The 17047-nt window shown below is 53.3% G+C and overlaps 1 protein-coding gene across 1 annotated transcript in view; it reads right to left on the bottom strand.

The window, feature by feature from the left end:
- Nucleotides 1–253: 253 nt before the first annotated feature.
- CD9 (CD9 molecule) overlaps nucleotides 254–17047 on the bottom strand; it is a 35683-nt gene continuing 18889 nt past the window's right edge. Inside the window, exons 2-8 of the mRNA XM_060024147.1 lie at nucleotides 11520–11625; nucleotides 5231–5328; nucleotides 4562–4636; nucleotides 2847–2945; nucleotides 2636–2725; nucleotides 1933–2016; nucleotides 254–763 (exon numbers count right to left, since the gene is read on the bottom strand). Coding sequence (XP_059880130.1) covers nucleotides 698–763; nucleotides 1933–2016; nucleotides 2636–2725; nucleotides 2847–2945; nucleotides 4562–4636; nucleotides 5231–5328; nucleotides 11520–11625 — 618 coding nt within the window. The 3' untranslated portion in view covers nucleotides 254–697. The remainder of the gene's footprint in view (nucleotides 764–1932; nucleotides 2017–2635; nucleotides 2726–2846; nucleotides 2946–4561; nucleotides 4637–5230; nucleotides 5329–11519; nucleotides 11626–17047) is intronic.

Raw genomic sequence — 17047 nt, 5'->3', positions numbered from 1 at the left:
GTATCCTCAAGACACATCACATTGCTGCAAGAAAGAGTCCCGGGCTAGGCTCCAGTGTTGATGTGTGAACAACGGTGAGATCTTGGATCAAAATCCCTTCATCCCTCCATGCCCTCACTAGTAAAGTAGGGAGACCAACCTTCCCACCTACTTCTCATGTACGCACAGAGCAAAGAGCAGGTGAAAAACATTTGAAAAAATAAGCAGCTCTAAAAAAAATGTAGGGAAGCAAAACCCCAGAACCAGTTTGGGATGTTGTCATCATCTTTTATTATGTATCAAATTGTCTTTAACATAAGTTACAACCTGATTAAACTTGATAGACATTTTTTTTATCTATTTAAAGACACACACAAAAATCTCTTTATATACAATATCTTTTGCCTAGAGCCTAGCAAATATAGTACCTTTCAATGCAGGACTTCTGCTTAACATAATAAGCAAAAACAAATGACCAAAAAAATATAAACCAGAGCAAACCCAAATCCCTTAACTACAAATATCAATATTGAATAAAGCATTAAAAACACAAACGTAGAATAACTTTTTTGTTTAGAAATGCAGAATGAATACTAAAGTTAGTGGCAAAGAAAAACAAAACAAAAAAAACCACACACACACAAAAACACGGAACCCCGAGAAAATAACCAACAGTCTTCAGGGGTGACCTTTCCTGCTCGCGGCTGCAGCGCTGCCTCTAGACCATCTCTCGGTTCCTGCGGATGGCGCAGCACAGGATCATGCTGAAGATCATGCCGAATATCTGGAAGACAGGAAGGGGCGTGAGCAAGTATGTGGCTGTGCTGCGGGAAGGCGGAGGGAGAGGGGAAGACGGGAGACACGCCGGCCGCTACAAACGACAAGGGGAAGGCGCCCACGAGGCCAAAGGAGGTAAAGGGTGTGAAGCAGGAGAAATGTAAGTAAGACAGTGGAGGGACTGCTGACCGGGGGATTCTGAGTCTGCAGCCGTCGGCCGCTGCAGGCCGCACAAGCCAGCTCCCTGGGAACTCTCAAGGTGAGCGTTCTTAAATTGAATGCTCCAACGCCAGCTATTCCCGTAGTGTCTACAGGCCAATACTTTCACTTCCCTCTTTGCGTACGTCTGTGTTTTCTATTCTAGTTTTAAAGGTATTGTCATGCCTTTTACTGAAAGCTACTTCAAGCCTTTCCTAGATGCAGAGGAGGGGTGTCAATTACCCCTAAGACAGGAAGCGATTCTCTCTCTGGGGGGGGTCTTTGCAAGGGGCAGAGGAAGGCTGTGTCCCCTACAGAGTCCCATCACTCCCTTGTGGGGGAAGACGGGTGACCCCAGGGAAGCTGGCTGGCCCCTGGTGGCTTCTGGGGGCTCCTGACATGAGAGTAGATTGTTGGAAGCTTTCAGTCTCCTCCTGGTTTTCCACCTTGGGGTGTCTTTCTGACCACAGTGGGAGGGGAGACAGTTCACATCCATGTTGCTTTTACTGAACTACTTTCGTGGGGCAAAGAAAAGCAGGTGCACGGTGAGAACATGTTCTTAAGATGATCCCGGGATCACTAACAGGTCTGGGTGGTCTACATCCTTGCTGTTCCAAGTGTGGTCTGTGGACCAGACACGGTGGAATCACCTCATATTTATCCCTGCACCTTGATGGCTATGGGAATGGGTTCTGGAGATACAGTGAGTTCAAATCCCAGATGCTTCACTCCTGACCTCAGAGACTCTGATCAATGGACTCAACCTCTCTGTCTCTCCGGGCCCGAGTCTGTGAAATGGGGATATGAATAGTTCCCGAGTCTGTGAAATGGGGATATGAATAGTTCCCACTTCGTGGATACGGCGAGGCGTACATCAGTTGATAAATTAGTTGATTAGCTAAAGCAGTGCCTGGCCAGAGCAAGGGCTTAATCAATCTTAATTACTAAGGTTCCCTCCCCATGCCCCCTGGCACTCACCATCACCACGGCAATCCCGATGCCCACGGCGCCGATGATGTGGAATTTGTTTTGGAAGACCTCTTCGATGGCCTCAGGGCAGGGCTTGGGGGGGCAAACCAAGAACGCAGGTCATACACGGTCCTGCTCCAGGCTCCCCCCTACCCCCCACGGCACCCATCTCATACCCGGAGCGCTGGTGGTCCCAGAGCAAGGGCTGGGGACTGGCTGGTGGATGGAAAGGAGAACCAGGAGAGAGATGGGAGGTGGGTCCCCAAAATTTGGGCAAGAAATTCAGGGAGGGAAGAGGGATGAGCCCTTGCTTTGGGGTCCATGTCTTATGTGGCCATAGGGTTACCTCCTATTATTCTGAAGTTTGGACATTGGCTCTAGCTCACAACCATGGGCTGCTCACAAGTCTATAAAGCAGGAGTCCAGGCCTGGGAGCATCGCCCATACACGACGGCTGGAGGGCCCCATCGTTGCAGGGAGCTAGAACACTTTGTTATTTCCCTGGCCTTTGTTTTGCTGCCCTTGAGGAAACAGAGGCCCAGGGCAGGGGAGAAAGAAGATGGCCACCTTGGGTCCTTCCCAGGGGGAAGAGGTGTTTAGGAAGCACTGGGATGCTGTCCTCCCAGATCCAGGGAGCTGAATGCAAGTCCACTTTGGCAGGATTTGCCCAGAGCATCTGGGCCGGGCACAAGGGTCTTGCCCGTAAGCTTACCTTCGTTGTGAGGTTGTCGAGTATGTCCTTTTTGGGGCAGATGTCTGAGATAAATTGTTCTACTCCCCCAGCCAAACCACAGCAGTCCAACTGCAGAGGGAAGGACAGGGATGGGGGTGGGAGAGATAAATAAAGAGGACTGAAATAGAGATGCACACATGTTCTGAAGAAAGGCAAGGGGAAGGGCAGCGTCTTAGCGAAGCCGGTGTACCGCGTAGTGGATGGCTTTCAGCGTCTCCCGCTGGGGCTCGTCCTTGTTTTTCAGCTTGTTGTAGGTGTCCCTGTAAAATTCCTGGACTTCCTTGATCACCTGGGATGCACAGACAAGAGAGGAGCAGAGATGGCTTCTTTATGAACGAACGAATGTCACCTGTTCCGTCTTGTTCACGTGCAGCCACAAGTTCCCGGAGCGGACAAGCCACTGGACTAGGACCTCCCCGCCTCGGGGCCTCCGGGGTCCCCCCTCATCTCCTCCCACATCCTCTAGGAACCGCTCCAGCCATTTCCCCTTCTTTTTGCACCTTTGGTTGGTCCCTTCAGCCCCACTTGGCTCCTTCCCTTCTACCTAGAAACAAAATTAAATTGCCTCAATCTAAGGAACTAAAAACAAAAAGCCTACTCCTGATTCGGCTAGTTTTTCAGGCTTCCATCTTTTTTCCTTCACTCAGAGACTGGGTGACTTTTGGCAAATTACCAAACCTCTCTGTACATGAGTTTCTGCGTACGTAGAATGGAGATCATAATAGTCCCCACCTCAGAGGTTATGGCGAGGATTTAAAGGTGATATTGCATTAAGCCTGTAGCAGTGTCTGGTGCAAACAGGGGAGAAGGGCTAGCTATCGTTTTATAACACGAAGGAAGTAGCGTTATGCTTCTGCACCGGGTGCATCCGGGTTTAAGAATGCCTGTAGGGCTTCCCTGGTGGCTCAGTGGTTGGGAGTCTGCCTGCTGATGCAGGGGACACGGGTTCGTGCCCTGGTCCGGGAAGATCCCACATGCCGCGGAGCGGCTGGGCCCTTGAGCCATGGCCACTGAGCCTGTGCGTCCGGAGCCTGTGCTCCGCAACGGGAGAGGCCACAACGGTGAGAGGCCCACGTACCACAAAAAAAAAAAAAAAAAAAAAAAAAAAAAAGCCTGTATCCAGGGTCTCTCTTCTTTGGCCCCTCCTGCTAAACATGACAAGACAGCCCTTCCTGAAACACTGTTCTGATGCAGCCCACCCTGGCGCCCCACTGAGCCCACCCTCAGCTGTGCTCAGACCCTTTCTTTGCCGGGAAGGTCCAGCCTCCACCAGCTTTCCTCCTGAAATCCTCTCTCTCCTTCCGGGTTTAGGTCAACACCCCTCTCTCTCCGTGAAGCCAGAAGAGAGTCCCCTTCCCCACGCCGGCTTTCAAATCCCACGGGGCTTCTGATTATAAATGGCTTCTGAGACACTAGTCAAAGGCATGTCCTTCTCCCACACTAGGGGCCACAGCTCCTTGGGGTGGGGACCACCACCCACGCATCTCTGGCCCCCGGCGAGCGGGGTGCAGCCCTTGGCTGGTGGTGGCACGGACTTAGAGATGAGGGGAGGGACCGGGGGTGGGTGTGGTGGGTCCGGGCCAGACGAAGCCACATTTCCCTAAGTCGTGTTCCAGAGAAGTTGAGGGGAGGGCTGCTGAGGTGTGAGGGGCAGACACGCTGACCCAACAATACTACCCGAACACCCACTCCGTGCCAGCGCCGTCCAGGGCACGGGAAGCAGTGGCCGGCACTCACCCGCCCAGGGTAGTGTGAACACTCGCATTCCCTTCCCTGGGGAGCTCCCCTCAGAGGCACGTCTGATGGCTGAAGGCCAAAGGCCGAAGCAAGGGACCAGCTGGGACACCCTTCCACCGCCATCACCCCATCCCCTAACTCCCAAGAGACCTTACGGGAAAAACCTACCTCATCCTTGTGGGAGTATCCCCAGATGGCCGCAGCGATTTCAATGGCAAATATCACCAAGAGGAAGCCAAAGAACTGGAAGGGAAAGGGCTGGAGTGAGGCACAGTCCCAGCCGGCCGGCTGGAACGAGCATCTGGGGACCCGGGCTCTGGGGGCGGGAAGGGATGCCTGGAAGGGACGGGAGGGGGTCCACAGAACTACCAGCGCCCTGCCAAGGCCAGGAGGGGAAAGCCGCAGGAGGAGAGAGTGGCACAGACCCCAGAACTGATATTTCTAAGGTGTCAGCGAAGAGTCAGCGATGAAACACCCTCACCTGCTCACAGAAACCAGAGATTTGAGGAAAGAAGGAGGTGAATACAACCCAGAGTTTGAGGAAAATTGTAACAAATTTTGAAACAAGAAGGGGAGGCGAAGGTACCTGTGGATTCAGGGAAAAAAAGCAAACGTGGTCCTCGACAAAGGGAAAAACAAAGTCCTGGCATTTAGTTGCCTAAGGGAAGTGATGAGACAGAGGCTCCAGAAAGGAAGAGGGGCAGCGTGTCATCCCGGGGCCGGGGATGGGGGCAATGAGATGGGCACCCGCTCTGCCCCGTCCCGCCCCCTGGTCTGTGGGATCTCGGGTGGGCACCCTGGGACACCAGGGGCTGTGGGCACAGAGGGGACACTCACCAATCCCAGCATGCACTGGGACTCCTGCACAGCCCCACAGCAGCCCAGGAAACCCACCAGCATCATGAGGGCGCCGGCTCCAATCAGAATGTAAACTCCTGAGGGCACAGGGCAGAGGACAGGACAAGGAGCTGTTAGCGGGGACGTGTAGGTGCTTCCTGATCTCGTTCCCTCTCCGCATCCTTACTGCCCCCGTCAAGGGCACAAGAGGCCCAAACAGCCTCCTCCCACCTGTCTCTCCTCTGGGACCCACCCATCAAGCCCCCATTCCCACCTTACCCTCAGCCCTCCTGGAAGATGCCCACTGCCCCCGCCCTAGGACACAGAACATCCACGGGAGCCCCAGATTCTACTCAGGACGGACCGGTCCAGTCTGCACCCGTCTCCAGCTGGATGGACCCACTCCCGCTAGTTAAATCAGACTCTCCAAACTTGGGCTAACGTCCTGAGGCTCTGACAAACCTCCTGCTGGCCTCTACCTGACACAAGAGGCGAGGAGAGCAAGGCTTCAGCAGGAAGGGGCTGTGCACACGCAGACACCCACGCTCTGGGCAGGCCAGCCCTGCCATATCCCCAGAGGGGACGCCTTCCCGCCCTGCTGCCTGGTGGCGGCCAGGCCTGCACACTTAGCGACGTCCGAGGGCACGAGAACCCTGCTCTAGTGCAAAGAACAGCCTGGGTGTCAGAAGACCCTTGTTCTGGTCCCAACTCTGCTACTAACTGCTGTGTGACCTTGGGTAAGATTACAATTTCCTTATTTCCTTAACAGTAACATGAGGAGTTGGTTGCTAGAAAATTTCAAAAGATCCCTTATAGCACACCAGTGAGATCTTACAGCTGCAATTCAGTTACACCAGGTTGAGTGGAAAGGATCCTCCTTGCTAGAGGGAAGGTGAGTGACAAGGTTTCTAAACACTCAGTTGGGGTGTCCAGTGCAGAAAGGGTGGTGAAGGGCTGTGAGTTCCACAACTCTGGCCTGGGACAGGGGGACACAGTGGGACACAGCCCCGGCCCTAGTCATTCCACACTCCCCCAGGGAATGCCCAGAGGGGCCCATCGTTCAGTTATATTCCTGAGAAGCACAGCTGACCTGCAGTGACCACCCCCTTCCCCGGTTCCCTCCGCCAGCCCCCAGAGGCCCCGGGAAAACTGGCAAAGAAGTCCTAGGCCTCCCTGGCATCTGTCCACTGCTGGGAGGGGCCTCCTGTCACACGTCGAGAGCCCCAAATGCCTGGGTTTGAAAGCCGGCTCTGTGACCCTGGGAAGGCCACTTGTCTCTCTGTGTAACTGTCTTCCATCTGCAAACTGGGGACAGGAAAAATGCCCACCGCAAGGATTGCTGTGAGGAGTAGGCCATACGCTCCAGACGTCCACAACAAGCGGTAGCTGCTGCTAATCCTTCTAACTTGAATTTAAAAAATTTTAATCTTTTATTAAGGTATAGTTGACGTACAGTCAGCTACTGTCAATCTTCACAGTACGAAGGATGGACGACAGTTGGGAATAATCACGGTTGTGATGCCGAATTTCACAGACGTGCTGCTCCCTCCCTGCTGTCCCCTCGCTGGGAGCAGGGAGACCTCCCTAAAGCAGGCGTGCTTCGCCACAATGCACAACAGGACGCTGCGACGAGAACCCCGGCAGGTGTCACAGTGATTTCACCGTCCCACATCCGTACCCTCCTCCCAGGCCGGAGCTGTGTAGGCAGCAAACCTCGCAGCGGCCCGTGGCTGAGACGCCCGGGCAGCACAGCGAGGGGCGCACACAAGGGAGCGTTTGTCCTCTGCCCGTCCCCTCCCCACATCTGTCGTGATGTCAAGTCACGTGGCCTTGCTGGCAAACCCCGATGAATATGGGTATTGTTCCCGTGCACGCCCGGCCCAGACTGGGCAAGGGGACAAATGCAGCTTGTCTTGGAGTCAAGTCCCATCCTCCTAGGTCGTCCACTCCATGGGGCCACAGGCTGGACTTGGGGAGGCAGGTCCGCCCCGCCCACACAGGGCCACTGCAGGAGAAGGGGCAGCGCTTTCGGGTCTGGGCTCTGACTCGGGGACCCCAGTGAGCGGTAACACGGCCCCCGTTTCTCCCCGTCTCCTCATCTCTCCCCACTGGGGCAAGACAACAAAGGATGAGGTCCCTCCTTTGAGCTCCATCGCAGGGTTGAGTGGGGATGACCACACAGACGCGCTCTCTCTCTCCGTCCGGATCCCAGCCTGGCCGGGCGGCCCTGGCAGAAGGCAGAGGAGTCAGGGTGGCGGCAACAGAGAGCCATTAAAGGAAAACGCATTTCCCACGCAGAGAGAACCTTCTCCTCATGGGCCTGTCGGTTAATAGTAAATATTCAATCTTGGTTGGGCTCAGCAGATGAAGATTTTAGGTCCAAGCGTCTTGGTTTTCAATCTTGCTCGGACAGCTGCTAGATCTGGGGTGTCTTGGCGTCACCCTCTCCATCCAGTGGGGGATGACGATGAGCAATTCCCTGGTGGCTGTTCATGGGGATTTTGGACGGCAGCCGTCAAGCCATAGGGCGGCTCAGCTATGAGGTGCAACCCCAGAAGCCTTCCATCCCCTGCAGGCTGAGGGCTGCCGCTTCAAAGGGCCGTCCCGGGCTTCCCCTTGGACAGGCTCCGCCCGGTCTGCACCCTGAGCTTGTGAGCAGGGGCTGGCGGTGGTAAATGACAAAGCATTCCCCTTTATAAAACAAGTGGATGTTAGCTTTCAGTCTGACTCATGGAAAAAGTTACGAGTCACGGAGCCTTCTCTGGGATTTTACTGTATTCACTTGCTTAAGGGCTGTTTGTTCTGCTTTCTTCAGGTTGACATTACAGGCCTACTCCAAAAAAAATAAATAAATAAATAAAAGCTTCTAGTGAAGCAGTAGCATCTGCTGTGTCCTTTACACAAAAGCCTTTTTCCACCTGTTGATTGGGACTCTCGGTCTGGGGAAGGCAGGGGACACGTCAGCCTCCCGTCACCACCCCCATCCCATCTTGCAAACAGTGCTCCCCACACGTTCGTGTGCAGAACAAACTCCGGCCGAGCCTCTGGCCTCCACTTGCTGAGAACAGTTTACTGTCTCCAAATAAGTCAAGCAGGGGTTCCGAGGAACCCTAGGTCTGCTCCCCGATGGCTCTCTCCCCATCCCCGTCCAGCCCACTGATGGCTGGACCAAGGACTGAAGAAGGGCTGCTGGGCTGGGACCGAGAAGAAGAAGTTCCCCAATTCGTCTGCAGCCTGGGATTATGGATACTGTTGACGGCCTGAATCTCCAGGGCCCGAACTGCAGAGAAGGTCCATATAAGGCTGTCAGCCGTTCTGGATCCACTAGAGACTGTTCTGAACGTTGCCAAGTTTCTTCCCTCGCTTCTCTGCCTGATTATGCATTCGTTCTCTACCTTGAAAGCTGTGGCCCCGCTGGAGAAAAGACACCCCTGGGTCCTTCAGGTTTCCTGAAGGGTCAGCTGCACGGCCAGGCTGGCCTGTGGCTTGCCCTGCAGATGGTCTGTACCCAAGTGCAAGGGACGGTCACCCATGATGTCAGGAAGAGCCGCTGGGACGGAGCTGGCACCCTCTGCTGGAAGAGGGGCTGTGGGTCAATGCAAAGGCTGATGTCACAGCCCGAGGGGGAAGGGGACACAGAGAACGAAGCCTCCTTGGCCCTTTGCCTGGCTGTGACAATTATTCAGTTGCCCGAAGCACTCAGCGAAGCGTGGGGCCCAGCCAGGCCCAAGTGGTCAGTCGCTGACTGTGTTCTATGTGATGTCACTTGCATCACCCTCCAAGCCCTGGGCTTCTGCCAGCAGAATGAAGTCTTCAAAGCCGAGCCCTTTCCCAGGAAGGGGGTCCAGTGCAGAGGGTTTGTATCTGTCTATGAGAGCTCAGGGGGCAGTGGCCACTTGTCCCTCAGTAGGGGTTTTGCTGTGTCTCTTTGGGATGTGCCTTTGGACCAGCTCCTGGCCACCTCAGGTAGGACCACAGGTAGGGCCATCAGAAGGACGCCGCAATGACCAGGGGACCTGAGTCCTGGGAGGTTCCTGGAGGCAGGCCTGGCCCCTCTGGCTGTATGCCTGTCACTCTCCTGCCACCTGCCTGACTTTCCTACCTGTCACCTGCTGGGCTGCTGGTGCTGGGGGCCTGTCTCCCCCAACCACAATTGGGGCAAAGTCAAAAGGCCTAGGGAGGGACTTCCCTGGCGGTCCAGCCAGTGGTTGGTACTCCATGCTTTCACTGCTGAGGGCCCAGGTTCAATCCCTGGTCGGGGAACTAAGAGTCCATAAGCCACGAGGTCAAAAAAATAAAAAAGAGTGGATATATGTATAACGGACTCACTTTGCTGTACACCTGAAACTAACACAACATTGTAAATCAACTATACCCCAATAAAAAAAAAAATACACAGAATGAGCCAGAGTCCTAGATAACAAAACAGAAACTGGTCGTTGGAAGCGACCAGAGGTATGGAGTCAGGCACCTGCAGAGCATGGGGAGGCCGGGGACTCGCTCTAGGACAATGCCACCTGCTTGCACACACCTGCTCCTAGATCTGCTCTCCCTGCAGAGGGTCCCCAGCTCCTTGTTGTGACGTGACGTGGAGAGCTCAAGGCCTGTCCTCAGCCCCTGACCCTACCCTGCAGTCCCACTGCCCCAGCTCACAGAGTGGCATTCCAGGCCTGCCGAGGCTGCCAAAAACCTCACAAAAGAATGCTGTAGCTAAAACAAGTCAGGGCCCTATGGAAACCTGCTCCCTAAAAACTCTGTGTGTGTAGTTTTCAATGTACTTTTTTTTTTTTAACTTTATTTATTTATTTTTGGCTGCATTGGGTCTTTGTTGCTGCACACAGGCTTTCTCTAGTTGTGGTGAGGGCTGCTTTCTCTAGTTGCGGGGGGGCTACTTTCTCTAGTTGCGGCGGGGGCTACTCTTCGTTGCGGTGCGCGGGCTTCTCATTGCGGTGGCTTCTCTTGTTGCGGAGCACAGGGTCTAGGCGCGCGGGCTAGTTGTGGCATGTGGCTCAGTAGTTGTGGCTCACGGGCTTAGTTGCTCCGTAGCATGTGGGATCTTCCCAGACCAGGGCTCGAACCCGTGTCCCATGCATTGGCATGTGGATTCTTAACCACTGCGCCACCAGGGAAGAGCATGTGTGTGTAGTTTTAAAAAAACGTATGCTGTGCTTTTCTTTCCCTTACTTTCTTTCTGACAATTGGGAGACACTCCCTAAAAAACCCCAACTAACAGCACCACCAAAAAGAGACGAAGGCAGGGAAACCATCCCCAGACCCAGGCGCCTGCGGGGCCACCAGCTGGAGGCTGGCCCTGGGAGGCGGGAGGGGGTCATGCACCACTGGCCACCGCGTTCTTCCTGAAGGTCTGGGTGATAACGCTCTTCAGACTGCTCCGTCTTTTTTTAAAAATAACTTCTTTGGTGGGTGGAAAGGAAATGACCAAACTTACACTTTGAGCCTGATGACATGACAGCATCCTCCTAAAAATAGGGGGCCGCTTTTGTTTTTTGCAAATGAAGTGGTTCCTATCCCCCAACCAGGCGAGGGGAGAGCCGAGAGGATCTGTGAGCTGACTCAGAAACCAGGGAACTGCCTCAGACAGGCCCCGGCCCTCCCACTCCTGTTAGAGATGCTTACACGGCAATATGCTGGTGAAAGGGACAGAACGATGCTAGAAGAAGATGCCGTGTGCAGAAAGAAACCTGCTAAATCTATTTATCTTCAAACTGGAAGCCTTTGCCCTAAAACAAAATCACTTTAGAAAACAGATAAGACTTAACATGCATGGCCTGTGTCCCAGCGCAGGGGTCTGAGGGGCTGGTGTCTCTTCTAGTCTCTCGTATTAATCTGAATGTTATCCAGGAGGCAGGTCCTCTGGGTCTCTGAGCCCCTATCTGAACCGTGCGGGAGATGCTCCCTCTCCTTCCCCTGGCTCTGTGGGTCCCCAGGACAAAGTTTTTTAAATTAAAGAAATGAACCAGGCTTCTTAGACATAAAATTCAGAGAGAAGTTCAGAGACAAGAACAGAGGTTCTGAAACCCTCCAGGGTGGCAGCGGCTTTGGCGGAGCTGACTTCACATCAGAGAATGGTCCCAATGCCAGGCTCGGTCAGCTTGGAAAAAGACACCACATCGGTTAAATGCAGATGCGTGGGCACAACTACACAAAAGCCCAGCTGGAAAAGGACCCGACTGGCAATGCAGCTGGAGCAGAAGTCCTCCCCAGCCCAAGTCCTTGGATCAACGTGGACTCTCCACAGCTGGAGGGAAAAGCAAGGTCCCCCACTCACCTGTGTAGAAGCTGGAGTTATTATTATTCTCTTGCTCGAAGATGCTCTTGGTCTGCGTGTCGAATCGGAGCCATAGTCCGATGGCAAGGACCGCGATCCCGGCAAGCTGCAAGACACACGGGACATCGGCGTGAGCCCGGCTGTCAGGAACAGCGCGGTGCCCTAGCTCAGGTGAGCTGCCCTTGGCCTCTGCCCCTCGCCGGGCATCTGGAAGTAGCAGCAGCCAGGTGGGGGTGGGAGCAGGGGATCGAGCCATTTGGTAAAAATACCAGCCAGTTGGGAATAAACAATTATCTACCAGCAGTACGGGGATGGATACCTCGTGGACAACAGAATATTATACAGCCGTGAAAATGAACCAGCCACAGCTTGTGCAATACTACGAGTGCATCTCACGATGTTAATCAGAAGAAGCAAAAAGCACCGGACACGTACAATACAATTCCATACAGTTAAAAACTCTTGTTTAGGAGGGCATGTATATCATAACAGAAAAAGAAGGAAGTGATGATCATAAAGTCGAGTGAGTGGTGGCCTGTAGGGAGGGCGGGGTTTCTGAGGAGGGAACAGCGTGGGGGTGGGGGGAGGCGGGTCTAGGGCACCGGCGATATTCTAGCTTTGACTTGGGTGGTAGTGGCCCGGATATTCACTTCATAATTATCCTTCACACTGTTTGTGTTTTCTGCACTCCTCTGTATATATACCAGACAATAAAAGAAAAGAAAAAACATCGCCCAACGCATAGGTACCTCCCTGGGCTGTGAGGGCAGCTGTGATTCCGGACTAAACCGTGCTGCTCAGTGAAACCTACCCACAGCTGGCGCCTCTCTCTTCACACAGGGAAGCCTAACAAGCTGACCCACCCGACTCCAGGCTCAGGTGGACATTTACTTACGGGTGATCCTTGTAAACATTAGACAAGAAATCTCCAGAGGATTGTCCGATCCTACAATTTAGTGAAAAACCCATTTCATAGGTGGGCAAGTTGAGATACTGGACCCTAAAGGGCAGGCTCTCCCAGTAAGGAAAGACTGAGGCATCAATCCTGGCCCGTCAGGCACTGCTGAACTTGATGCCAGGGAGGAGGCCCCCTGCCAGGCCCCGCCAGGCCAGCTGAGCTCCCCTCCCCACTGCTGCTGGCCTGTACCAGGGCTTGCTGGGGTGACTCACAGGCTGTGGGTGGTGGCTGGCTGGAGGAGGGTGTGTGGGCTCAGGGCCAGTGCCCAGCCCCAGGTTTCGCTGGCCCACCCTCCTCAACAGAGGCACCCTGTGTCAGAACCCTCCTCCTCAGGGAGCTGGGTTCTTTGCCCCAAGGGCCAGGACAGCCTGCAGCATAGACAGGCCTCTTCTCTGTCTCTGCTTCTCTCCTTTTCCCATGACTTTGCAGCGGGTTTGGACGTGCTGGGTGGAGAGTGGAGACAGCAGCAGTGGGAGGGGCGACCCAAGACTTCACACTGCAGTAGAGTTAAAACCTGTCTACAGGGAATTCCCTGGCGGTCCAGTGATTAGGACTCTGTGCTTCCACTGCAGGGAGGGCCCAGGTTCAATCCTGGTCGGGGAACTAAGATCCCGCATGCTGCCTGGCGGGGCCAAAAAACCCCCAAAACCCTCGTCTACTCCCGTAGAGGTGTCCACAGTGAGGGTCTGGAATTCCTTAGAGTTCTATCGCTTCAGTTCTCCCATCTGGCGAACAGGCGTGGTGAGCTTGGATGCTCTGGTTCAGTCTGGGTTCTCCTGACTCTCAGGACCTCTTAGAACAAGGGCCCAGCTGGGAACTCTCGGTGCACTGGGGACTAAGACCCAAGACCCTGGTCTAGCTCCCCTGGGGTCTTGGAGCGTTATAAGAAAGGAGGTAGCAGTTCCCCCTTCTCCACCCCCAACACAAGCAGGCCCAATCAGATTCCTGGGGAATGGAAGACGGAGGCCATTGGCCTCTTTGGGAATGTGAAAGCATTAGCCTGAAAAGCCTGGAGGCTGGAGCTTCACATGCACTTGCAGGTGATCCTAGACTGCGGTTAGCACTGAGCCACAAGCCCTGGCCTCAGTCTCCCCTCTCGCCCTTATCTTGGCGGGGCTGTCGCTGAGAGCACCTGGGCCTGAGAAAGCCGTGTCCTTTCACGCACGTCCTTTCTGCTCTAGGCTGCCTGCACGTATCCAAGGCTTATCCTCCCGTCATTCTCCCTGTGGATAAAGTTACTCATCCACCCCTTACTTTGCTGGAAAAATTCTTAAACGAGTCACCACAAAAGGAACAAAAACAATCCCATCCGAAAGAACGAAACTACAAAAGATGATGACAGCTCCACTCTGCCCAGAAGCTTGTCAGGTCAGGAGCTGGGTCTCTTTGGGAGTGATCCCATGCACAGGTAACAGCACCCAAACGAAACTTCCAGTTTTAGTCTCGAGGATCCTGAGCCAGTCGTTTACCTTTGACCTGGCCCACACGCACAGGTGGCAAGAAGAACACTGTGTGGAGGACAGTGTCCCAGAAGGCCACCCCGGCCAAGGACAAGGCCAGATACAGGAGAGGAGTCCAGGGTCCTGCCACATCTGGACACCATCCCAGACCTAACATCAGGAGGAAGGAAAAGTGGCTGGCTCTGCAGAAGTGGAAAAAGCATGGGACTTCCCTGGCGGTCCAGTGGTTAAGACTCTGCGCTACCAACTGCAGGGGGCGCAGGTTCGATCCCTGGTTGGGGAACCGACATGCCACGTGGTGCGGCCAAAAAAAAAAAAAGAAGTGGAAAAAGCAGTAATAGATCTCAGTTTCTTATGCCTAAAAACTCACCATGAGAGAGGAGGAAGGTTCAAGAAAACCCAGGAGGAAGGGAGGACAGGGGCGGGACTGGGAGGCTCGGTTCACCAAAATCACAGAGAAATGAGCACTGCTGCCCGTTTTGTTTGAATTACTGAGTTAACTGGCCTGAAGGGACGCTGCCAGCAGCTGCCCCGTTTTCTGTAACGCTATTGGAGAAACCGCTTCAGTTGGCTGGAGGTCACAGGGCCAAGACACCGCTTAACAGTGGCCTTCCCGGGTGTGCAGGCCGTGCTATCCGGGGAGCTCAGAGCACTTCCCAGGAGGGCACACTTTTTGGTGTGCACAAAGGGGTCCCCCAGCCCCCCACCTGGCTCTCGTCCCCAGCTACCTGAGTCCTAGGAGAAACCAAACAGGAATGACCAGAACCACCAAAAAGAGCTTCAACCTTTAAAAAGGGTGCCACTGCAATGTTCACAGCAGCACTATTCACAATAGCCAAGACATGGAAGCAACCCACGTGTCCATCGACAGAGGAATGGATAAAGAAGATGTGGTACATGGACACAGAGGAATATTACTCAGCCAGAAAAAAGAACAAAATAATGCCATTTGCACCAACATGGATGAACCTAGAGATGCTCATACTAAGTGAAGTAAGAAAGAGAAAGACAAATACCATATGATATCACTTATATGTGGAATCTAAAATAGGACACAAATGAACTTATTTACGAAACACAAACAGACACACAGACATAGAAAACCAAAGGGGAAAGGGGACGGGGGAGGGATAAATTAGCAGTTTGGAACTAGTAGATACAAACTACTATATATAAAATAGATAAATGACAAGGTCCTACTGTATAGAACAGGGAACTATATTCAATATCCTGTAATAAACCATGATGGAAAAGAATATGAAAAAGAATATCTATATATGTATAACTGAACCACTTCACTGTACACCAGAAACTAACACAACACCGTAAATCAACTAGACTTCCATTAAAAAGGGTGTCAGCAAGTTACTGAGGGGCTCCATAGAATAAGGAAATAGGGGTCTGCGGGACCAAGAAGCTGACCGTTCCCTCCAGGGTTAATGAACAGTACGTGGCAGGAATGTCAGCCACACAGGGGCCACGGCTGCAGCCCGCCTCTTACCCATCATGGCAGGACTAGAGTGCGCAGGCCGAGGATGCTCAGACAATTCCCTGCTCAGGGCGTCCCTAAAAGAGGGCAGCGACCTGCCCACCACCACCAACCGGTCTGGTGGGGACAGAAGCAGAAGGTACAGCTCCTCCACTCCCAGCCCCAGGCTCTGCCCAGTCGGCCTGGCTACCGCCTTCCAACAAAAGCCAAAGGGACGCATTCCGCCTTCAGGCCAGGAAAGGTCTCACCCATTTGATCTCTCAGGGAGAAAGGACAGTTTTCCCCATCGTTTTATTGGAGATTTATTTCCTCACACACACACGCTCAGTTTCTTCTTAGAAGATGGGCCAGGAGAAAAACACGAGACAAAACCTAACCTGCGGACATTCTACAAAATACTTGACCAGAATGTCTCAAAACTGTCAGGATCATGAAAAATGAGGACAGAAACTGTCACAGGCCAGAGGTGACGGAGGAGACAGGACACTCGTCATGTGGTATTGTGGGTGGGATCCTGGAACAGAAAGGGGACTGGGCTGGAAAACCAAGTGAAATCCGAGTAAGTCTAGCTTAGTTAAGAGTAACGTTCCAATGCTGGTTTCTGAGCTGTTGACAAATGTGCCCTGGGAATATAAGCTGTGAACAAGAAGGGAGACGGGGAGGAGTACAAGGGGACTCTCTGTAGTATCTCTGCAACTTCTCTGTACCTCTAAAGCTGTTCTAAAACTCCGTGTGTGTGCGTGTATGTGTGTAGTGTGTGTGTGTGGTGGGGCCTCTCCTTCAAAGCTTCCTGTCTCCTTCAAGAACCTGCTCCATTGGGCTTCTCTGGTGGTGCAGTGGTTGAGAGTCTGCCTGCCGATGCAGGCGACACGGGTTCGTGCCCCGGTCCAGGAAGATCCCACATGCCGCGGAGCGGCTGGGCCCGTGAGCCATGGCCGCTGAGCCTGCGCGTCCGGAGCCCGTGTTCCGCAACAGGAGAGGCCACAACAGTGAGAGGCCCGTGTACCGCAAAAAAAAAAAAAAAAAAAAGAACCTGCTCCATTAATCCACCTCTTTCCTGCCTCTGTTGTCTGTCTCGGCTACTGTTTCACTTTTTTTAAAAAATTTAATTTAATTTATTTTTTATACAGCAGGTTCTTATTAGTTATCTATTTTATACATATTAGTGTATATATGTCAATCCCAATCTCCCAATTCATCCCACCACCCCGCCACTTTCCCCCCTTGGTGTCCATACGTTTGTTCTCCACATCTGTGTCTCTATTGCTGCCCTGCAAACCGGTTCATCTGTACCGTTTTTCTCGGCTCCACATATACGCGTTAATATACGATATTTGTTTTTCTCTTTCTGACTGACTTCTGCCAACACACATGGGCAGGTCTGTCTATCCTAAAAAAACCCCAGAAAACAAACCGTCTCCTCCTCCAGCTGCACTGCTCCTCCTGGCTGCTCTGCGCTTTAAACCCCGAACCTGTAGCTAAACCACCTCCAAGTCCTCACTCAGCAAGGAGTCCCTGTGGGGCCCCCTGCCCTTCATGTAGCACAGTGGCCATTCCTCTGAAAGGCTCAGACGGCTTGGGCTGTCACCGAGTGTTAAGGCTTCTACTCCACCCTTGTACT

The sequence above is a fragment of the Delphinus delphis genome, chromosome 11 (assembly GCF_949987515.2).
Source record: "Delphinus delphis chromosome 11, mDelDel1.2, whole genome shotgun sequence".
NCBI classification, from domain to species: domain Eukaryota; kingdom Metazoa; phylum Chordata; class Mammalia; order Artiodactyla; family Delphinidae; genus Delphinus; species Delphinus delphis.
This window is presented reverse-complemented; position numbering and strand designations above follow the sequence as displayed.